General features: G+C 41.2%; 4 protein-coding genes across 6 annotated transcripts; 2 read left to right on the top strand and 2 right to left on the bottom strand.

Moving 5' to 3' along the window:
- Nucleotides 1-46: 46 nt before the first annotated feature.
- On the bottom strand, nucleotides 47-3,939 carry mettl13 (methyltransferase like 13). 2 transcript variants are annotated; one of them, XM_034146877.1, is made up of 9 exons: nucleotides 3,651-3,939; nucleotides 2,781-3,053; nucleotides 2,200-2,668; nucleotides 1,876-2,075; nucleotides 1,580-1,769; nucleotides 1,238-1,411; nucleotides 871-1,083; nucleotides 635-766; nucleotides 47-496 (listed from the first exon to the last, which is right to left on the bottom strand). In XM_034146877.1, the coding sequence occupies exons 1-9, from the start codon at nucleotides 3,801-3,803 to the stop codon at nucleotides 204-206; spliced, it is 2,097 nt and encodes a 698-aa protein (XP_034002768.1). In that variant the 5' UTR covers nucleotides 3,804-3,939; the 3' UTR covers nucleotides 47-203. The 2 variants fall into 2 exon arrangements, with proteins under 2 accessions (XP_034002768.1, XP_034002769.1); XM_034146878.1 differs by having other exon boundaries at nucleotides 1,238-1,402.
- A 77-nt stretch (nucleotides 3,940-4,016) lies between these two features.
- Nucleotides 4,017-7,566, top strand: itpa (inosine triphosphatase (nucleoside triphosphate pyrophosphatase)). The gene is made up of 8 exons (XM_034146879.1): nucleotides 4,017-4,124; nucleotides 4,361-4,418; nucleotides 4,504-4,568; nucleotides 6,199-6,272; nucleotides 6,372-6,403; nucleotides 6,745-6,857; nucleotides 6,953-7,029; nucleotides 7,201-7,566. The coding sequence occupies exons 1-8, from the start codon at nucleotides 4,062-4,064 to the stop codon at nucleotides 7,331-7,333; spliced, it is 615 nt and encodes a 204-aa protein (XP_034002770.1). The 5' UTR covers nucleotides 4,017-4,061; the 3' UTR covers nucleotides 7,334-7,566.
- Nucleotides 7,567-10,464: 2,898 nt separating this feature from the next.
- rangrf (RAN guanine nucleotide release factor) lies at nucleotides 10,465-15,265 on the bottom strand. Its single transcript, XM_034146874.1, has 3 exons — nucleotides 15,206-15,265; nucleotides 11,457-11,550; nucleotides 10,465-11,321 (listed from the first exon to the last, which is right to left on the bottom strand). The coding sequence occupies exon 3, from the start codon at nucleotides 11,317-11,319 to the stop codon at nucleotides 10,747-10,749; it is 573 nt and encodes a 190-aa protein (XP_034002765.1). The 5' UTR covers nucleotides 11,320-11,321; nucleotides 11,457-11,550; nucleotides 15,206-15,265; the 3' UTR covers nucleotides 10,465-10,746.
- On the top strand, nucleotides 12,607-21,828 carry vamp4 (vesicle-associated membrane protein 4). Of its 2 annotated transcripts, none has more exons than XM_034146876.1 (8): nucleotides 12,607-12,816; nucleotides 15,229-15,330; nucleotides 16,829-16,875; nucleotides 17,074-17,124; nucleotides 18,140-18,240; nucleotides 20,164-20,243; nucleotides 20,372-20,423; nucleotides 20,508-21,828. In XM_034146876.1, exons 2-8 carry the CDS (start codon nucleotides 15,265-15,267, stop codon nucleotides 20,531-20,533), a joined length of 423 nt encoding a protein of 140 aa, XP_034002767.1. In that variant the 5' UTR covers nucleotides 12,607-12,816; nucleotides 15,229-15,264; the 3' UTR covers nucleotides 20,534-21,828. The 2 variants fall into 2 exon arrangements, with proteins under 2 accessions (XP_034002767.1, XP_034002766.1); XM_034146875.1 differs by lacking the exon at nucleotides 12,607-12,816 and adding an exon at nucleotides 14,437-14,532.
- Nucleotides 21,829-22,255: the final 427 nt, after the last annotated feature.

The raw sequence follows: 22,255 nt of genomic DNA, 5'->3' as shown, positions 1-22,255 counted from the left end.
TAGTCCATATGCAAGTGAAAGAAAAACAGAAGAAGCACCACATTGAGATGTTAAGATAAAATGTTATTTACTTGTTTTTGATGAACATTATAATACATTTCATTGAACTAAATGGCAAAGTCAAAGCACTTATTGTAATATTATCTTCACAATATTGTCTCAGACTGTCTTAAATCCCATCACACTTTGGTCTCAAGCAAGCTTTACTCTATTTTCAGGTCTTTTAACAACTCTGCAATGTCTATGTGTGGGCTGCTGTTGGGTCCAGTCCTGTTGGAGTACAGTGCGCTCTGCAGACTTTTGCCTGCTTGGTTCAGGGATGGTAGGATGGTGGCAGCTTTCGATGTCGCATTTTCTCCATGAGAGCACAGAAGAACCTCGTTGACCTCCCCTTCAATCTTTCGGGAAATGATTGTGGGAAACACGGCACTTACACGCTCCAACACACTTTTCCTCAATACTGAGTCACGACACACAAGGTTCAATGTGAATATACCTGGTTGAATGGCAGAGAGAGACAGATAGGAGAGAAGATTACATGGAGAAGAAAATCCACAACGGTCTAAACCTATGCAAGCGTAAACATGCCACATTCCAGACGATTGAGGTAAATCAACTGATACAAATATTTTACCTCTGGGGGTTAGCAGGCTGCGGACTTTCTGCAGGATCGAGGTCTCTACAAAGGCAGCAGGAGGACAGCTCATACCCACAGTGCTATCCTTATTGTCTACATCGAACATGATGACATCAAACAAACGACCACCTACAAAGGAAGAAAAAACCTCATCACTTCTTGGTAATATATTAACTGGTGTAGCCTATAGCATTGTTTTTAACTGCCCCATCTCTGACTCCTCCCTCACTAACCTTCTTTCTCCAGGGCACAGATGCGTTCGAGGCCGTCCCCGAGAGTCACAGTCAAGCGATCATCTGGTCGGAACCCAAACCATTCATTTGCTACTTGCATCACAACAGGGTCCAGTTCTACAACCTCGACAGTTACATTTGGCACAAAGTCCCGCAGAAACTGAGGCAGGCCTCCTCCACCGAGCCCCACCAGGAGCACTGACACTGGGACATCTAAGGGAGAAGATAGTGGGGAGGAAAAAGTAAAAGGTAAAGCTCGATCAAGTGTGATATTTCATGCAAGGCGCTGGAACAGTTATGCTGTATAGTTAGTACTTCCTCCTGCTATTGCCCTCTATGACCTCGACAAGACTGCATCTGAACTGACCTTTGTTTTGTGGCGTGCCAACCCCAAGCATGGTGAGGCCAGCCACCATAACTTCATGGTGAGCGCAGCAGAGGAAGCCACTGTCCACTGACAGAGAGGTGGAGGATGTTGATGGAGCAGTTGTTGGCTTGGCCTTCTTTTTGTTTTTCTTCTTGTGACCTGATGCTGCAGAGACTTAAACATTCATTCATACAATCAATGTACATCTGTCTTATAGCAATATTGCTATATAATGTTTACAAAACAATTTTAAAATGTTTAGTTTTGCTTATTTAGCAATCAAATAGTTTATTAGAAAAAAAGAGCATAATAAAATGCAATAATCAGGGAAAAATAACTGACCAGTATTTGAAGGGACAAGACGGCTCTCTGATTGGACAAGGGCAGCATTGGACAAGAAAACCAGTCTCCGATAGAGTTCTCCGTCTTCTCCCTTGACATTCTCCACACAGTACTCCCCGCTCAGCTCACTCACACCCCTGCTAACCTCCTCTCGCCAACCCAGGTCTCCTCCAACAGACAAAAACGGCACCTAAAAGAGGATGAGATCTCAACTGTATTTACTGACACATTATTGCAGCATAAAATGTTTCATATAGGAGAAGAATATTTCTAAAATAAATATTTTAAGAGTTTACCTGCTGGTTGGCTGGCATACCCGGGGGAGCCAGGTCCATCACCATTGGTGACAGTTCTGACTGGACATCCTGCATGTCTGTGTACTCCTGATTCCTGTGCATTGCCACAATAACCAGACGGCGAAAGTTAGCACTGGCTGCTAGTTGCCTTCGCCCCTCACTGGAGCTGTAGAGCCAAGCTGTCTCACTGCCTTGAGGCACTGACAGGATGAGCAGAAAGAAAAAAAATCATCAAAGTACGAACAAAACACATTTACTGTTACCTACATAGGGAGGCAGAAACATATGGAGGCAGAAACATGATCAAATAACAGGAGAGCTCACCAATAAAAATAGCAAACTGGTTTGATCTTGGCACCTTGGCACCTGGAGGACAATCTTGTACTGTGAGAGTGTATCTGGGGAGGCCAGTCTTGGTGTGGGAGAGAGTAAGTGAGAGGTTCGAGCTGGCGTCTGTGCTTGTACGGAGCCTCTTTTTCAAGACTGAGTAAGCCTGATGCTCCCTCACAGCGGACAACAAATCTGAAACCTGTGTGAGACGAGTAGGGGCTCCATCCTCCCCAAGACACATCTCCAGAATAGGCATGGGCATAGGCTGACGAAACTTGGTGCAGACCAGAACAAAGACAGGCAGAGCAAAGGAGTCCTCAACGCTCCGGTTCTCCTCCTGCAGGCAGTGAAGCCTCACAGCCCACCCCAGCTGCACAAAACGATCTACAGCTAACTTGATGACACTCTCCTGAGCCAATGTCACACAGACATACCGGCCGCCAACACTCAACACACGAGCCACCTGCAGACACAAGAACACTGCTTTGACGCAAATGCAAAGACTATGTTGAGGATAGTACCAACTGAGTAAATAATAAATCGTCTGTTCACAGCCTGAGCCATTGTTTTCTTACCTCAGTGAGCATGTTCCTGGCCAGTGCCCCTTCTTCTTCTGATGCCATGGCATCCAGCGTGCCCTTGTCCAGAGCAGCCTGATAGCTGGCCTCCTCATAAGGAGTTTGTGTGGCATCCATCTGCTGGAAGGTCAGGCCCGGCCGGCGCTCAGCATTTCTCTGGTTCATATGGTTCACCACTGTCTCACTGATGTCAATATTAGTTAGATGTTTGTAGCCAACATCATACATCTGTTCACTCAGCTCAGAGTTACCACAGCCGACCACCAACACCTGAAGGACAGATATACAAAACACTGTTAAATCAGTAATTATCATTTGGAGTGTTGAAAAGTGATTAACCACATTTACTTAAGTACTGGAAGTAAGGTTTTGAGACACTTGTTAATTACTTAAATATATCAATTTTATACTAAAATATACTTCTATTATGCACTGTAATGCATAGATTTAACTACACAACAGTTCATAATGTAGATTAAATTGTCTTCACTTCTAACATCTACAGCATTTAAATGCTTTTCAGGATTATTTTTATCTGTTTTGAATTCCTTTTTGTTATGTAGGTGTGTTGTCTTTGGTTTGCTGAATGGTTCTTGTTGAGTTCCTCATCTCAGCGAGAGTGCCTTATTAATAAAGATCAAATAAATGAATGTTACACTTATACACTACAGTAAACATTAGCTGGAAGTGATGGTCATAACATACAAATTGTCAACACAAACTTTGTATGCTTTAATGACATGTTAGAGCTAGACTATTTTAATTTATTAAAGACCTTTGAGATGTAACATCTATTTTTTAAGCGGGGGCTATAGACACACACAAACAAAGTATATTAGGCGTTTCCTGGACAACAAGCTATCGTACCTTGTCTTGGACTTTGATGTATTTATGCAGCACGCCGCAGAGTTTGTTGTAGTCTCCATACCATTCAAACGCTTTCTCTCCGCGTTTCTTAAAAAACCTCTCCCAGTATTCTGCGGAGCTAAACTCCTCGGCAGTGCGAGGTAAAAGACTCATTGTCAGCTGCAGTGGTTACAACAAATTCAAAACGTTTCAGATTAAGCTTCTTGACAGACACTTTTCCACATGGCAATTCTGACTTTTGAAGCCGGACAACATTGACGGCAGTACCGCTCGCTGATTGGAGGAAGTATCAGGAGGCGGAGTTACATTGTGTCAACCGATTGGCTGTGGCTCCCAGACCTATGTTGATTGGCTGTTACTTAGCCGGAAGCATTCGGTCCGGAATTGTTAGTCCTCCGGATTTGTTTCAACATGGCTGTGCCTGCTGGAAGGTCTGTGGTTTTCGTGACTGGAAATGCAAAAAAGCTCGAAGAGGTAAGAGTTAAAAATTATACTCCACATACAGGTTGTATGCTCACGGTTTTCCTGTACTGTCTTAACCTTTTCAGGCAGGATACATTTATACGTATTTCCTTTTTCATGCTGCTCCATAGTGTGTCAGCTAAATATATATAGTGAATATGAGTTGTAATTAAGTACCAAACTATCTGGTTTCATTTGACAACAAATCAGTCCTGCTAGATTCACTCTTTACTCTTTTTGTCCATCAGGTCATTCAGATACTTGGAGATAGGTTTCCTTACAAACTGGTGTCCAAAAAGATTGACTGTAAGTATCTAAAAAAGAGACACACTGACCGGTAGAACACATATTTTACTATAGTCAATGCTCACCTTACTGTTTCTTTATCCAGTGCCTGAATACCAAGGAGAGCCAGATGAGATTTCCATACATAAGTGTAAGGAGGCTGCACGGCAGGTACAGTAACTACATACAAGCAGGGGTTAAGTTGGGATTTGATATGTGGGGGGGCTCTGTGTGGAGGTGCGAGAGGGGGGCGGAGGTCGAGGATCTCATTATTATACACTGTGGCCCTAAAGCAACTGCTCCATTATCTGTATCAAATGCACACATTGATGCCACCAAATGTCACAATAAAAATAGAAAGTACTATAAATAAACTGGAATTCATTTACATCTTAAATTATTAATATATATATACAAAAAAAGGTTTACAAATATCCAACCTTCAAATTGCTTTTTTAAATCAACACTTGCTAAAGAACATTTGTGTGGAAATCTCAATTCATTTGTAGGGCTGCGTGAGTATGGCCAAAAGTATGGGAGTAAATCTCACTGTAAACTATTTAATCATCACCAAATTCTGTGTTATTATGATCGATCATAACTCAGCTTTATGCAGACATACATTTAGCATGGTGTACAGGCCCGGTTTTTGGCATAGACGGTCGCCTAGGGCGCCAGATCTGGGGGGCGCTGCGCTGGCAGCTCTGGGAGGGAAAAACATTTTTTTGACTGTTTGCGCTCATCCTAATTTTCGGCCTTGATGTAACAACATTCATAATTAAGTAAAGGTAACACCCTTTTCACCCCGGTTACACTTTTCATTTGCCCTGTACGATGGGCGCTGTAAGTGATGAAAGTGGGTGGTGTTGGCTTATCAGGCGTCCGCAGCTCACAGCTAAAGTGGGCGTGGGAGCGAGCGAGAGAGATAAATGCAATTTATGTAAACAAATATTTCCAAGGCACTCCTTTATAATTATTGGGATGAACAGGTTTGAAATCATTTCAATGTATACTATAGGACAGTAAACCAAAAATATCGTTTAAAACTTGAGAGATAAAAAAATATGCATAAATAAATGTTAACCAGGTAAAATAAGATATGAATGAACAACAAAAATAGCTAAGATCTCGCCTAGGGCACCAAATTGGTTAGAACCGGCCCTGATGGGAAACGGGCTCCGTGTTACAAGAGGGGTCGGGGGTTTGGCGGTACTGCTGCACTCTCTGCACACACACACACACACACACACACACACACACACACACACACACACACACACACACACACACACACACACACACACACACACACACACACACACACACACACACACACACACACACACACACACACACACACACACACACACACACACACACACACACACACACACACACACACACACACACACACACACACACACACACACACACACACACACACACACACCGCGCTGCAGACTCTCTGCACGAAGGAGCCGCGGTGCTGCAGCTCCTGATCGGAGCAGAGACACGTTCACTAAGCGGAAAAACTATATCCGGTCACAGAGATCTGCTATTTTAAAGTGAAGTCAACACATATCGACCCTAAATAAAGTCTATATTAAGAACGAGAGATGCTTGTTAAAGCATATGGCTTAAACAAATGACAAATGAGCGAGGGTGATGACGTCAGAGCATCGTCCTATGTGCCCCGGACAGCCCCGGCCCAATTTAAACCCTGCATACAAGATGCAAGAGAATATTTTGTATGTACATTTCTATGATTGAAAGTGATGCATTGTTTGTTTTCCACCCTCAGGTTGAAGGGCCTGTCATAGTGGAGGACACCTGTCTATGTTTCAAAGCTTTGGGAGGCATGCCTGGTCCTTACATGTTCGTATAATAACTTTTATATCTGTATAACCATTGTATCTTTAGTAGTGGAAGTGAATAGTAATAATTAAACCCAAACTTGTTTTTTTGTTGTTGTAGAAAATGGTTCCTGGATAAACTCAAGCCAGAAGGCAAGTATTTTAGTTGATTAAACCCTCATGAGTTGTTTAACAGTTATTTAAAGCTGGGTAAAAAAGATGAACACAGCATCTCCACCATTTATTTATTCTATTTTATTTTATTTGTATTATCATACATTTTACATCTTTGTGTCTATTAACCTGATCAAATGTTAAATGTTGCTGCATGTACCTTTTTAAAGTTCTTAACAAATAATCTGAGGGGAATTTCTTGTTTTTAACTTGTGATGTGTCATTTTGTAAAGCACTTTGAGCTGCATGTGTTGTATGAAAAGTGCTATAAATAAAGCTTTATTATTATTATCTTCAATCTTGTAATTGTTTTGTTGTAGGCTTGTACAAACTCCTAGCTGGATTTGAAGATAAATCAGCATGGGCTCTCTGTACTTTTGCTTTCTCTGCTGGGAAAGATGAACCAGTACAGCTCTTCAGAGGGATAACAGAGGTAAAAGGCTCTCTAAAACTGCCTCAATGTTCTCTTATATGTGTCATATCATTATTATTAAATATTCACTCTTTTTTTTATCTTGTTATTTCAAGGGACACATTGTTGAACCCAGAGGGCCTCGAGACTTTGGATGGGATCCCTGTTTTCAGCCAGAGGGATATGACAAAACGTAAGCAAAGACGGCTTGAAATATCCCCTTTAAACCACAAGGGGGAGTCAAAGGCCAGTGGTTGTGAGGACCCCTTTCACTTTATGCTGTGCATAAGAGATTATTTGTCACTCTCATGCCAACAATAAGAACTATCCTTAGTGACTGTAACTACTTCCCTCTCTTTTGCAGCTATGCTGAACTTCCCAAAGAGGTGAAGAACACTATCTCTCATCGCTACCGGGCGCTTGCTGCCATGTCCGAGCACTTCTCCCAAACCAACAATACCTCACCCGAGAGCAAGAAGAAGAAGCCGCAGGATTAAAACGCAATTTAAAACCATCTACAGGTTCAGAATATGGAGAAAAAATGTAACAAACCTCAAGTCATTCGATTTGACATTGTAGAGGATACTTGTTCATATTTAGACATGTTATTGTTGGGTCAGAAACGGTTGTCAGATAACAAAGATTATTATCACGCGTATAGAATCTGGTAGAAAATGTGCTGCATAATATCAGTTTTGCCTCATTTTTAATAAAGTATTTTTTAAAGAAATTCCCTCTCATTGTTATTATGTTAAAGAGTACCATGTGTCAGCTGTTGTAATGTTAGATGTTGAATAATTTATCGTATAAAAAGAATGTCTTGCAGAATTTGTTGCAAGACTTTTTTCCTTGTTCCACAATGAGCCTCTTGGGATTATGCTTCCAAAGGTAGACATAATTGAAGAAAGCATAAATTATAAAAAGAGGAGTAATGGGAATCTGATGAGAGAAGCAGATCGCTCTGTTGCAGAGAATGTTGCTGGAGTTGAAGAGGGAAGGATGTTCAGGCTTGATTCCAAAGAGATGGTTGTGGAAGAGGGTCTCGGAAGGAGTTGGGGGCGGCGTATAGTACAAACGCAACAGTGATAACGGGGGTTTGAGTAATAAATTACCCTGGAGCTTTGAGTCTCTGAGCAGGAACTATGCATACACTTGTGATTGATGCCTCCCAGATGTACTGAAAATGTCAGACGTTCAAAAAATACTTGCTAATTATTATCTGTGTTTTTAAATATGTTTTAACAACCTTCCCCGACACAGATCTAATGGCAGTTTTGAGTTTGCCACTAATTTATCTGTTGCCTATGAAACCTTTCAATTGTGTACAAGAAAAACCTTTGCACCTGGTTATGGGTGATTGTTGCTACTCAACAAGTAAAAGTGACACTTCTTGAAGAAAAGGTGCTGTTTGTCATAATGTGACTGGAACAATCTGTTTGCTTGGACCTCAAGTTTTGTTTGAGGACGTGCCTGGAAATGGCAAGTTGTTGTGAGAATGAACCGGAAAGCTGTATTTGTCATCATCAGGGAAACATCAATTCACCTGTCAGCCAAGTTTTCAACAGGACAGCGAAGATGTGTGCCAGACGTCAGCTCACTGGAGGTCAAAGACATTGCTATGAAGCTTTTTCCTCAGTGACTTAAAGTCAACACAGTTACTGTCAGTGCTGTATTATTCACTGGGGCCCCAAAAGCTACTGCCTATACAGGAGTAGATGTATGGTGGAGATGTTTAATGCTAAGGATGTCAGTGCAAAAATAAATAATATTGTTTAATTTCACTTTATTCTAGCAGCCAGCTTACAGTGATTCTTCCAAAAGCCTTGTCTCTTTTTGACAACACTTTTGTCGACTTTTGAAAATGTATTTTTACTTTAAAGGGAACCCAGAGCATTGTTCTTACATTTCTAACCACAATATGTGCGCTTTTTGTTTTCTACATTTGTTGTGTTTTGTTCCACTGCACACTGTCTGTTGTATAAGAACATAATGATAATTAATTCAATATTAAACCTTGCCCATAAGGACAATTTATTTAGGTTTTTCTTTCAAAGTTATTCAAACAGTGGTCTGCCGTGGTACCATGAATTACACTACATATTTAACATATCAAACTAACCGAATTGCAGTTTTAAGAGTTTAACCAAGCAATCCTAAAAGATGCATGCAGCTGCCCAAGTTAGCTTTTGCCCTCAGCTTTTATTTGTGGACATCCAGAGCAGTTGTGTAAACTGTTGGAGGGCCATTAAATAACTGAAGGAATGGCTGTATTAAATGATAAAATAACCTAGACAATCATTCTTTTGTTAAACAGTTTACCACTCTGCATCACGAGGCAACTTTTTGGAGACTACTGCTCAATAGTTGCCCTATATGAGCTCTGTAATGTTCTGTTTTCCTTTTCAGGGCCTGGACAAAAAAAGTCTGTGATGTATCGGATCATCTCCTGTCATGACCTGAACATCCGAAGCATGTTCCAAAAGCTTCTGTTCTTTAAGACAGGATGTTTTCAGACTTTAAAAGACAACAGCATGTTTATCCAAGGTAGTCTTTGCTGTTACTGCAAATGTTGTTTTGGTTAATGAAGGAATGTTCTACACTGGGATCAGTGAGAGGAGACCAGACTTTATGAGATCTTAATCCGTTATAAAAAAAGGGTTTGATGTGGCTTTGGAGAGACAGACTGTACTTCCTCTTATTTGTTATGCAAGGCTTACCTGAATTCCTTCGCTGTGATGAGTTTTATTTAACAGCAGACTCAAGTCAAAACTATTTTTCTTGAAATAACAGCACGTATAACTGTGGAAAAGTTTTAACTTGGTTTGACTTCAAAGCAAAAATTAATGAGGGTCAATTTTCACTCCATACATTTTGTGTTTCTCCAAACTCACCCTTGAGTGATTGAAGTATTTCCAAAGTTTTTGTCACGGTTCAGGCTAATGAATTATTCCACCATGAGGCCACTGCAGTGAATGATGGAAAAAGTTGACCTAATACATATTCCTGCTGGGAGTTGCTAAATCTTCACGGTTTATGACCAATCAGGTCCTACTGAAAGCTTTATGAGTATTAACTGCATTTGAATGGCTCCAGAGGGAGGTCATATGTGGAACCTCAATTGACCTTTAACCCCTTTTTTTTACCTTTGCCATCACTTGTATGTTTGTTGTACTGCCATACTGTAAAAAAAATGGGAAGGTTAGAGCAAAGCAGCATTGGTAGGCTGTTAGCGAGTGAATATTTGGTGGCCTGTATGAGGTTTGTGCGTTACGGATACTGGTAGATGTTTGTATCGGGGCATAAATATAGTGTATGCAAAGAAGGTGGCAGTATTTTGGAATAAAATAAAAGGACAAAAAGCATGATGAGGATGGAGGAAATGCTTGAGTGAGTAGGAGGAGAATGTGTCTACGGCATTATGACGTTATGTCTCGAATCTCACATTTCTCTTATGTGCATAATAGCTTCAAATAAAACAGACATGCCTTACAAAAATATGTGACCAGATTGTTCTGATGAGTGAATTACTTTAGATTTCCAAAATACAGACCTATTTTAAAGCATCTTCAACCTACAAATATTTTCTAATCAGGTGATCCAGAAATAAAGAGAAGGTCCAAGGTTTTTCTATCAAAAACATTTATTATGACTTCTGATCTTCATATCATGAGATGTTTGGTTTTCAATTCATTTGTATATGTAACAACAAAGTCACCACCAAGGCGAAAACAGGATTTGTGCCATGCAGCAACCGGACCACAGCTAGAAGGAATTGCTTCCCAAACGTTCAGGTTGGGACCCAAAGTATGCTGCAGGCCTGATTCCTGTGGGGCCCCAGCTAAACCCAGGGGTTTAAATGAGCTTGAGACTAAATCTTTAACTCAGGGGGTTTGATGAAGTAGCAGAAGTTCTATCCAAACAGCCCTGGGTTGTGCAGAGTCAGAGTTTGCAACAGGCGCTGGAAGTCCTGCACCGTCCATGGCTGTCTGTGTGTCTCTGCTGAAGCTGCACTGCTGCTATCAGGGCTGATTCTCTGCGGGTCATTGAAGGTTATCAGGACATCTGTGGAGAACTGTGGCAGACGGAAGAGACCCAGGTGAAGGGTCACTGAATTCCTCGCTTCTTCGTTGAATTTGGACACACACTGAGTGCCAGTCAGCATCCAGGCAGAGCTGCAGTCCGACAGGGACAGCTCAGATTTGGAAAGGGGCACAACACTGGTCACCTCAAAAGCATCTGGCTCTAAAGCTTTGTTACTCCCTGCGATGTCTTCAAAGTGATACCTTGCAGCGTCTTCGTTTTCCACCTGACTCTGATACTCCACCAGCTCCACGATCAGGCTCTGGTCGGTGTGTTCATGCACAAACACCTCCTGGTTGTCTGGGATCTCCCTCAGCTCGCTGGTGTCTTTGGCGCTGTGAGGCAGGACGGCTGACAGCGCTCCTCCGAACAGAGGATGGGACTGATCGGCTCTGCTCTGCATCTCTATGTGAAGACATGCAACAAACAGAGCCTGCTTTTAACTACCTGCAGTGACAGACACTCAGTATGCTTAAATAAATAACATTGGAAAACGTTATAATAAACCTATAAATCAAGTGTGATAAAGATATACCTTACCAACTAAGCCAGAACTCCTTTCCGGGGAAAGTTTATCTTCTTCTTCTGGTGAATTGTTGGCACGCCTTATGCATGTCACGCGCACAGCTGCCACCTACAGGTGAGGCGGACAAACACCCGAAAACAGGCCGTAGTGAAATTATCAATAACATATTGTTATTAAAGTAAAATAAATCTAAAAAACGTATTATTTTTTGCTTATCTTATTTGCTGAGTCTTCACTTGTTTTATTTTCATTGTTAACAAAGAATAATAATTCCTTCTGGCATGCATTAGAGCAGAAGTAGGCCTAAAAAGATGCATAATGATACATACATGCTTTAATGCAGGGCTATTCAATTGGCGGCCCGCGGGCCAAATCCGGCCCCGGGGTGATATTTACTGGCCCTTTGAGTATAATGTTAAAAAGTCATAACAAATTTTTTTTAAGATTTTTTTTTTTTTTTGCCATAGTGCCTTTATTCCAGAGAGGGTGTTACATTGAGAGATAGAGGGGTAGACAATGCCTGAAAACTTCGACGGGCTCGGGTTTCGAACCCACCTACTATACTGTAGTGACAACTCCTGTCATTGATTGCATCTCTGCGTGAATGATTAGATCATTTCACCTAAATGAAATCAAATGAAACATGTAGGCCTACTGAGTTCTGAACTTGCCATTTAGATCTATAAAGGCCTTGGGGCTATGTTGTTTGATTGAATTAAACACAATATATGCACTCCACTATGCTGTTGTAGTATTTACTGTATCTGAAGCTCTTAAATATGATTGCTCATATTTCAAGCCATCTTTTTCCCGGCCCCTTGCTTTGGATCATTTTCATCAACCGGCCCCCATTCCAAACTAATTGAATAGCCCTGCTTTAATGCAACAGTGCTAAAGGAACATTCTGTCATAAAGAATGAATGAAAACAAATACAACATGTGGGGGAAACTGGGATAAAGTGATAAAATGTTGCCTAAAAGATATGAGCAGCCTACTCATACAACTATTGCATTCTATGATTATGTAATATGTGTTATAATTGAAGAACCCTAATAAAAACCTTTAAAAATATATTTGCTGTGTAGAAAAAACCAAAATATCAATATTTCTCCGGGCTGTGAAACATCTGCATCGTCCCTCTCCTCTTCCAGCTGTTGGTGCTTCCTGGTCAGCTGATTCTGACGGAGCAGAGACAGCAGACCGCTAACATCCTTAATGATTATCCTGTCTCATCGTCACGGACAGCATTTGAAATGAAAGTATCAACACCGTGAAGGAGCCAACCTAAACCCTGAATACCCTGGATTAACACCTGAGTCTTCTCGTGTTTGTGTTTTTCAGCATCGGGCTTCGGATCTTGTGGAAAACAGCAGGTAGCTAGCCCCGTTAGCATCCTTAGTAGCTTAGCTTAGCTCGGTAGCTATATTTGTCAATGTACCAAGTGGCCTCTCTTGCTAGATTAGCTAATAGCTAGCTGTGTTGGCATTAACAGTGGCCCCCTTTAATTTTAATTATTGTGGTGTAGCATTTAAATAGTTTGAGTGTGGTACACAACGATATTCTGACGTATTTACATGTATGCTAACAAACGTTTCACCAGCTAACGTCTCGGAAAGAGGTTGTTATCTAACGTTAATTGGGATCATCTCATCATGTTCCCAGGATCTTATGTTCCCAGCAGTGGTGTTAAGTAGCTAAGTACATTTACGCAAGTACACTACTTAAGTACAATTGTGAAGACCTTGTACTAGAGTATTTTCATTTAATGTTACTTTGTACTTCTACTCTACTATAATTCAGAGGTTTAAAGTGTACTTTTACCCTTTAGTTACTTTACGGATTTGGATTAATGATGTGATATAATCAACACTTCAATAAGACTTTAGTCACACCTTGAGGAACATTCATAAGCTACCCTGCAGCATACAAAGTGATTAAAACTAGCTGCACCTTTACCAGCTTTGATAAACACATGAATCAATGCATCATTTATTATAATCAAAACATATAATATGAAAATGAGAAAATGAGAAAATCTTTATAATGAGTACTTTTAATTTCAGTACTTTATGTATATTTTGCTAATAATTTTGTACTTTTACATTTGCAATGCAGGACTTTTACTTGTAACAGATTACTCCTAGACTGGGGTTTTTTCTTCTTTTACTCAAGTACAACATATGAGTACTTTTTCCACCTCTGGTCTTTTGACATGAATGTACTTTGGTGGAGATTGGTTGGAGCTTCCTTAGAGCTCAAATTGCAAAAAGAAAGAAGGGAGATGGGCGTTTCAAATGCAGTTTGAAGGGGAAAACTGTACAGTCGTTGTGAAATGTCAAAAGTCAAGTAAACAGACTTGCCTGCAAATGTAAGGGTGTATTAAGTAGTATGACATCAGTTGGTAATAACTGTAGGTGGGTGATTTTTAACATAATGACCCAGGAAATGAGAACATAGTATATTTGAAAAGTCTCCTTAATTTGTCATATTAAGAGGATATTGAGCACGGGAACATAGGACTCTGAGATGTCGGTTTCATTTTCAGTAATAGATCATTTTTAAGGAGTCATGATTAGACTTTAACAGGAATACATTAGTAGTATAAACAGCTAAGAATAGCTTAACTTAATTTAACGCTTTTCTTCTGAAAGGAGAGAAATTGCAATCCATAATAAATTGATTTGATCAACGATAATCTATAATCCTCTTCACGTGGTCATCATGAGGTCATTTTCTTAGTTTTATTCCAATCAGTTTGGTCCAATCTTGACTGTCAGTTGTCTATTTTATAAATAACAGCTTTGACATCATTTAATTCCGTTTTTTGTGGATTGCACTTTAAACCTCCTCTCTTGAAAACGGCTTCCTTCTGCAACCCTAACATGTTAGAGTTGGCTTCTCTTCTTTCTCTTTCTGTTTCTCTTCACGCTGTCACTGCTTCAGAGCGTGCCGTGTCTCCTGCTTCTCTTCAACTCTGTTTACTGGAAAGTTCCTCTCCTCTCCTGGCTTCTGAGGCCTTTTTCCAAATTGCAGTGCCAGAAAGGACGCTGCTGTGAAAGCCACAGTGTCATACTGAACTGGATTCAATGGTACAACTTCTGTTGTTGTGTTGAGAGAGTTGGTGTGTATGTGTAAGACTGCTGTGATTTCCCCCCACCGGTCGTAACGGAAGGGTCTGCAGACTCTGCACATGTTGTTTAGTTCAGTGTTGCCAAAGCACTTTAATGAGGCCCTGTTGTGATTAGCTGCAGTGTTACAAACGGTGTTGGCAACGAGAAACACCCAAACCCTGACTCCAGGGGGTTTCATTGGAAGAACAGCATGTTTTCCAAATCCGTTTTTTAAAGTCTTTCACCCAAAGGTGCACATTGCAATGACCACATTTCCGAGACTTTAAACCGGCTCCCACCAGAAATATAACCAATGAATACATCTTAACAGGTCATCTTAATATTTGTATTTCTTTGCTTTCTCAAAATGCGTATGAGAGGAGAGGAATATAATTTCAAAGACAGCTGGTATAATGAGTGAACCACCTTCTTTTTCCTAAAAATAAAATGAATGTAATCCGCTCTGTGACTCATAATGATGTCAGACTGTTTACCACAAAGTTTTGGGACTAGAAGTTTCCTCAGATTGCTCAACCATGACCAGCTTCATTGATGGAATCATTACCGAGCATGTTTAGATAGAGGTTACTAACTCTGTACATAGTACATACACTTGATGATTTGCAACGTCAAAGACTGTGCATGTATTGACCTTCTTCTCTTCCAATCCAACAGAGGGAGCCAGACCAGGAGGAGCAGCCTGAAGACAACATGCCCCCCAAGTTTAAACGACACCTCAACGATGACGAGGTCACCGGATCGATTCGCAGCGAGAGGGTAAGATATAGATGGAGGAAGTGGCGGTGTTTGTTTTGTGGCCTATCACCAGGAGGAAGCAAACATAACACAAAATGGGAAAAAAGTTAGTGTACAAGGTTTAGAAATTGATAGACCTTTTTAGAAATGTCCAATAAAGTCAAAAACAGGTGTTGATTTGAGATGCAGATTCTACTGTTAGAAGTAGTAGAAAAACTACAGGGAATGCACACAAGACATTGGATCTTTGAAGGAGGTAAAGTGAACAACTCTTCGAGCCAAATATCTGGTTCTCATCGAAATGAGCTTCCCCACCCAATTCCACCTTCCTGTCCTCCCACTGATTTTGTACTTCACTCAGTCCTCTGTTTCTAAGTCCAATCCTTTTTGCTATTGTGCGAACTGGGATCAAAAACAGGGCTTACGGGGAGGTTTTCATTATCCATGCTAATAACTTCCAGTCCTGCCTCATGTCTCTCATCCTAGACAGTGGAAAGAAAGTAAAAACAAATATGTTGACCAGAAGGAGAGTGTTAGTGCCTTCACTTATAAAGTCTTTTATAATCATATGGTCAGCTGTTTTGCAGATGACACTGTATTTACAAGAAAGTCAAATATCTATATTGCTCTGGCATTTCTTGCGGCTGTCAGCATTACTGGACAGCCATGGATTTTTCTTTTTTGTAGTCGCAGGATGCCATTATAAGGTGATGACCAATGACAGAAACATTTGACATTTACCTTAAACTACTTCTGGATACTGTTATTCAAATGTAATGAATTATTGCTTCTAAACTCATGGAACACTACAATGTAAGGAAGCATGTATGCCTCTATTTGTTCCTGTAGCAATGAACGTCCTGGTGTGCCATCCAATGAGAAACAGACCCTTACTTTCTGCTAGTCCAATTCTCCTCCTATGAGAATTGAATGCAGCTGGCCTAACTAATTCTCTACGAATAGCCCTTTACACAGGGCGCTTCCTGCCTCTATTGAAGCCATCAGTGGTAAAGACATGGTTGTGATCCTGGTAAAGTTTTTCTTAAAACTTCTTGGATAGCAGAAACCCCTTTCTATATTTTATTGGAATATGTTCAGATGCATTTTGCTTGGATTCAAACCGACGGATTTTCCTTGCCAGAACTAGATGTAGACATGTTTTAAGAGGAAGAGTTTTTACGGAGTCTGGCAAGCAGGATAACAGAGCAACAACAGTCGTTTATTTTTGTACAAGTCATCATAATGTAAGTGCACTAGAATAGCATAGTGTCTGGGAATATCTGCTCTCCGAAGACAGACCAGAGAAAGTTATCTATCAGCTATCTTGCCCCTGGAGGTCAATTTCATTTCTCTGTATCAGCACCATCATTTGTTAGTGCCAAGAATGTACTCTGGTGAGGCCTTTCAGCTGCTGAGGTGCTGGAACTGGATCTTGTTGCTGAACCAAATCTGAGATCATTCAAATCACAGTCATTCAGTATCCAGAACTTACTCTTATCTGACCTTTTCCACTTTACAGAGGAACCTACTTGAAGAGGACTCTGATGAGGAGGAAGACTTCTTTCTGTGAGTTTTATATTCCATTCAGTCACTGAGATTATTATAAATAAATCAAATATATATATATATACAAAGTACAATTGACCTCTACGATGACAGCAGTAATACTAACACAGAGTATACAAAATAAACAGTAAAATAGGTTGTTTTAGTAGAAAGACTATAAATTGGTAACCCTTGGCTTCACTGAAACTTGTTTTTCAGGAGAGGACCCACGGCACCCAGATTTGGACCTCAGAATGACAAGTTCAAACAGTAAGTATTAACACATTGCTCATAAGAACCCAAAGCCTGAGGTCAGAGTAGTACTGCCAACGATCTTGAGCTTTGGTGTGGGTGTTATGCAACTGCGGCCCGTCATGTTTACCAGGAGCTGCGGTTTATAGTGGATTGAGTAAGAGAGGCCGCCATGTTATTGTGTAACCTTCCCAAGACTCCCCAGTCCCTCTGCAGTCTGTTTCCACATTAACCTCCACAGAGATGGCCAGAGAACAAACACGGTCATTGTTAAGACTCCCTGGCACCCGGAGCATTTCTCCACGCTCTGTTTGTCCTTGACAGTTTGTCATTTTCTTGTGAGTACCTGAAACTAGATGCCATCATTACAGACTGCAGGAATGTTGTTTGCACATTACCCAGGCTCTTCACCTCTGCGTCTGTCTGGACCCCCGAGGTCAGGTCAGGTCCCTGCAGTAGTTTCATGCTTCTCTATGTCCTCCAGATCTCTTTCTGGCTATGGTTTTTTTATATTTAATATTACCGTCTTCGACCTGCAATCAAGTTGAAGTCCAAGACTGATAAATTCCTGCAGTTCCTTGTCTGAGACGATCAGTGTTATGGTGCTGGAAAATGTGATCAGTTGTTTAAAATACAAAGTCCTTTGTCTTGCATCTCCTTTTACACTTCTTTGACAATGTGGCCCCTCCCACTGATTCTGAATTCCTCCAAGATGTATTGCTTTGAAATAATAGCGACTGAGGGGAAATCTGGGCTAGTCATGCAACCATGACTAGCCCAGATGAGGCACCATGAATAAAAGATTCACTCAGATACTAAAACAGGTGCAGGCAGGTCAGCGTGAGGCAAAAAAAAACACTTGAAAGGCTTTTATATTGCCTGCCAACTTGTCAAAGCTGGATATAGAGGAGAGGATATTGTTGGGAACACGGGTGATGTGGTGGGTTACCACAAAAGAAGATCTCAATCATTAACAAATCCTACTCCTCATCTCTATTATTTATCAATGTCTTACACCAACGTGTGTCCCCAGGGTGCAGTCGCAGGTTGACGAGGTGATCGATGTGATGCAGGAGAACATCTCCAAGGTGATAGAGAGGGGCGAGCGGCTCGAGGACCTGCAGGACAAGTCAGGTGAGTCACTCTGAGACAGCACGTGTTCTCCTATGTGTCCACATGTTCAGAATGTGTGTTTATTTACAAAGTGAAATGAAGTTGAGACAAACTCTACAGGGAATGTTTTATCAGTCTCATTTGTTTTAATGGTTAGTCTCCCCCGGTAGCTCACACATGGTTTACACATGGCTCTGAGGATTGTTATCTTCACTGTATGCACGCTTATTTTGCCATTTGGTATTTGTTAATGGGAAAATCTGCCCATGTGCTTCCGTTTAACTGAAAGACATTTTGTTTGAAGATGCCCAATTATCTTAATTGTATCTTTTTAAATCAAGCAAAGAAAGTTTAGGTATATAAATCTCTGGTGAGATCTCAAACCTGCAAATGAGACAAACTTCTCATCTGTTGCGTGTAAAGTAAGTACATTTAAGCAAGAATAGACAAATGATGGGCTCAATCATTATTTGGTGGATGTGCCCAAAGAGCAATGAGTGATTGAATTTGCTTCATTTACAGTGTATGTGTGTGCCTGTACAAATCATTTAATAAAGTAGTTACATTTATTTGATTAAAAAAAACTGCAGAAAAACCGATGTTAAAAAGCAGTAGACTTTCACTGACATCTTCAAATGTATTATATTTGTCTGAGCAACAGTCCTGAACTCAAAGGTAATTTAGTTTACTAAAATATATCAGAGAAAAACCATTACATCCTAACACCTGAGAAGCTGAAACTTGATTATGTAACTAAAAGCAGCTGATGTTCTTCTTATAGACTAATCAATAAAGCAACTCATCTTTTCAGCTCTTTAGAAATATGTCACATATTTTCATTTGAAAAGCATTAACTTGATCCAGAATCTCTCCTGCAGGTGTACTGTAAACACGCTCATTTAAGGTTTTAATGACATGACCAGGTTTAGTGTTTTACCAGGTGTGCGTCTCACACTCTCTTTCTGAACGCCCCCCTCTCTTTTGACCCTGTGTATATCAAGCAGGTGTGTGAAATGTGTTTAGCTCGCTCCGTTACTCAACTTCACACACATGCCAAGCTTTCAACAGGACACGCACAGGTCTACTCCTTCTGCTCCGCATGGACCAGAGGAAGAGGCTGCAGTGCTCCTGTCTCTTCAGCCTCATCATCTCATCCTCACAGATGTTATATAACTGCTTCTCCCCGTCATATCCACGAGCAAGCCAAAACAATGATGCACATCTGGAACACATTTGTGTGAATGAGGCTTTGTGTACATGTGAGTTTGGTGTATTTCTCGGTCTGTGTGTGTCTGCAGTGTGTGAGCAATATGAAATCCTGTGATTGACAGGTCTCAGCTCCATGTGCAGGTAACCTGTTGTCAAATTCCTGCAGATTAACAAGCATCTTCTCAGTAGCCTCGTCTTGAGTGCCTCTCTTTTGTGGTAGCGGCCGGCCGTTAACTGGCACATGCATGTGGGAACAGCTTACACATGACGGGCACAGAGACTTTAAAGAGGGTCGGGGGCTTGGACCAGCACATCACTGCACGCTATGGAGCTGTAACTTTCCTGCTAATGTGCATAAACCTCCAGTTAACAACGGTATCCAAGAAACAGAGAGCCTGTGTGGGCGAGTGCTTTGGAGTGGAATATCAGGACAGAAGAGAGGAAGATTGACGAAATGTGTTTAAATTCGGCAAGTTGTTGTTTACCATTTAATGCCAATTGAGTTAAAGTACAAAAAAACAACTATTAATAGGAATGATCTCACCAGCATAGCAACTTCTTACATAACATTTGACAACAGTTCAAGACCGAGTCACCTTGTCCCGCATCAATGCCAAAACAATAGCCTGGTTCTTGTTTACGTGGTGATTAACTAATGTTTTTTCTTTGTTTTTTTCTCCAATGATTTTCCTCCTCGCGTGTCCTCGTCTGCGCTGCGGTCATGAAATGTCCCAGAGAGCCTATCGGACAACGCGTCGGCCTTCAGTAGCCGAGCCAAACACCTGCACAGGAGGATGTGGTGGCGAGACATGAAGGTGGGGCTGTCTGTTTTATGTGTGTGTGTTCAAGCGTGTGACACCTTTTGACTGCGTCTCTTCATCCACTTGTTTTGACTTTCTAGACTTTTGAGGAATGTGTTCATGGTGTGTTGTTTCTTCCACAGATGAAGCTGATTATTGCCTTGGTAGTCATTGCTCTCCTGCTCATAATCATCAGTGAGTATTAGATCAACATGCAGATGAAATTGACTTGATGTGCAGAACTTATCATTTCATGTCCTGTTCTTTTCTCTCTTTCAGTCCCAGTGATCCTGCGATATCGCTAGTGTCTGAAGAGAAGGATGGGGGAGAATCTTTCATCTCTCTCTTTTGCACACAGTCCTCCACTCCAGCTAGGGGGCGCCAATCACCCTCCTCAGTGTCAGCCTGTGCACCCCCAAGGATCTGACCTCAACTTGCCCTTAATACCGATCTTATCATTGGTATTTCCACATAAATCTGTTGTGAGATCAGTACTAAGGCTTGGTTTGACCCTTGGTTTGAAACTAATCCACAGCAAGGGGACACAGGCGACTTGCGGGGATATTTTAGTGCAGTTTGGGAGTAAATTACCCCTCTAGTCAATGTGAAGGAGGGCTCCATGCCATGAAACATATCACATGTAGGGCCCTGTCTTTGCCTTGGTAACAGGGAAACTCCTGGTCTTGCATTATTACACAATATAGATAGACACTGTAAAGACAGGAAGTCCATGCCAACTGTTTTCTTACTTTAGCTGGTCTGAATCTGCTGCAGCAGCCTCACATAAAGAGGGCCTTAGCATCTATCGAATGAACCTCAGATGTCTATCCACGTGCTCTTCTCTGTGCCGGAGGATGAGAGCATTTATAGGGAACATTTTTGTGAGCACAAGCACATTGCACCGTTCAACACGAGGAGAGGGAACATCTGAGGTTCATCTGCATAGTTGGCTTCTTTTAATCATCAAAAAGAGTTTCTGACAGGATAGTGATTTCATCTATAAGGTATTTGTCATTATCAGTGCAGATGACTTGAAAGGGGCCTAGAAAGAACATCATATTTCTAATGATTCTGTTCCATGAATAGTTTATTATCTTCTACAGTCAAACTAAAACACCCGGGTTATGAATGTCTCCTCGGCCCTCGACTCTCTCACCATCTCACCTTCCTCCTCTGGTCACGGCTGTCCTACTTTCCTGCTGGTGACATCAAACCGTTTTCTCACTCTGCACATGGTTCTCTTCAGTTTTAATACTGCTTCTGTCTTTTTCCCCCTCATTTTGAAAGTTCTTCTCTGGGCGCTCGATGTGCTGCTTGTATGGATGCTGGTGTTCCTGTCGCCACTGAGTTTGACTCATTGTATTGTTACATTATTTTGAAGCAGGAGTGATTTAATGGATGCAAGTTAGAAGTTGAGCTGTGAAACAAACATAGGTGTCATTGTGTCTGGATTAATGAACTGTATAATACATTGTAATTTTATTATTTTGACTGTAATTTATTTTAGCTGTAAATATTGGTAATGATGTACAATACTCTGGCATTGCATTGGAAGACTGTGATATACGGATGCTCTGAAATAAAGTGATTTTAAAGGGCACTGGTCTGGTTTCATCTGGTTTTATTCGGTTGGCTCTCTTCCTTGGAGGAGGATGGATGGAGCAATCAGAGGGAGAACAGCTTTGAAAAGGTAAATGGGGGAAAAAAGAAGATGGCTGGAGGTGAAGAGGGAAAAAACTAATCGTCATGCCATCCCTTTGGCTCTTTCCCACTTTGGATATTCTTGTCCTGAGCTTTCTTTTCTCCTCTCATTACCCAACTTTTTGTTATTGCTCTGTGACTTTACTGGCAGTGTTTATTCCCAAAATGGCACTAAAGTCGGTGGGACTGGAGGCCGTGAAGCGTTATGGTTCTGACAGACTCGCTGCTCTCCAGCGACAGTAGACGCGAACACACACCGACAGCTCTGCCCTTTGCTCAGCCAGCACTGCCAACCCCTTTATTCTGAGGGAGTACACATTCAATTG

Source organism: Trematomus bernacchii, unplaced genomic scaffold (assembly GCF_902827165.1).
Source record: "Trematomus bernacchii unplaced genomic scaffold, fTreBer1.1, whole genome shotgun sequence".
Classification (NCBI taxonomy): Eukaryota; Metazoa; Chordata; class Actinopteri; order Perciformes; family Nototheniidae; genus Trematomus; species Trematomus bernacchii.
The sequence above is the reverse complement of the archived record's forward strand: the minus strand, read 5'-3'. Positions and strand labels throughout refer to the sequence as shown.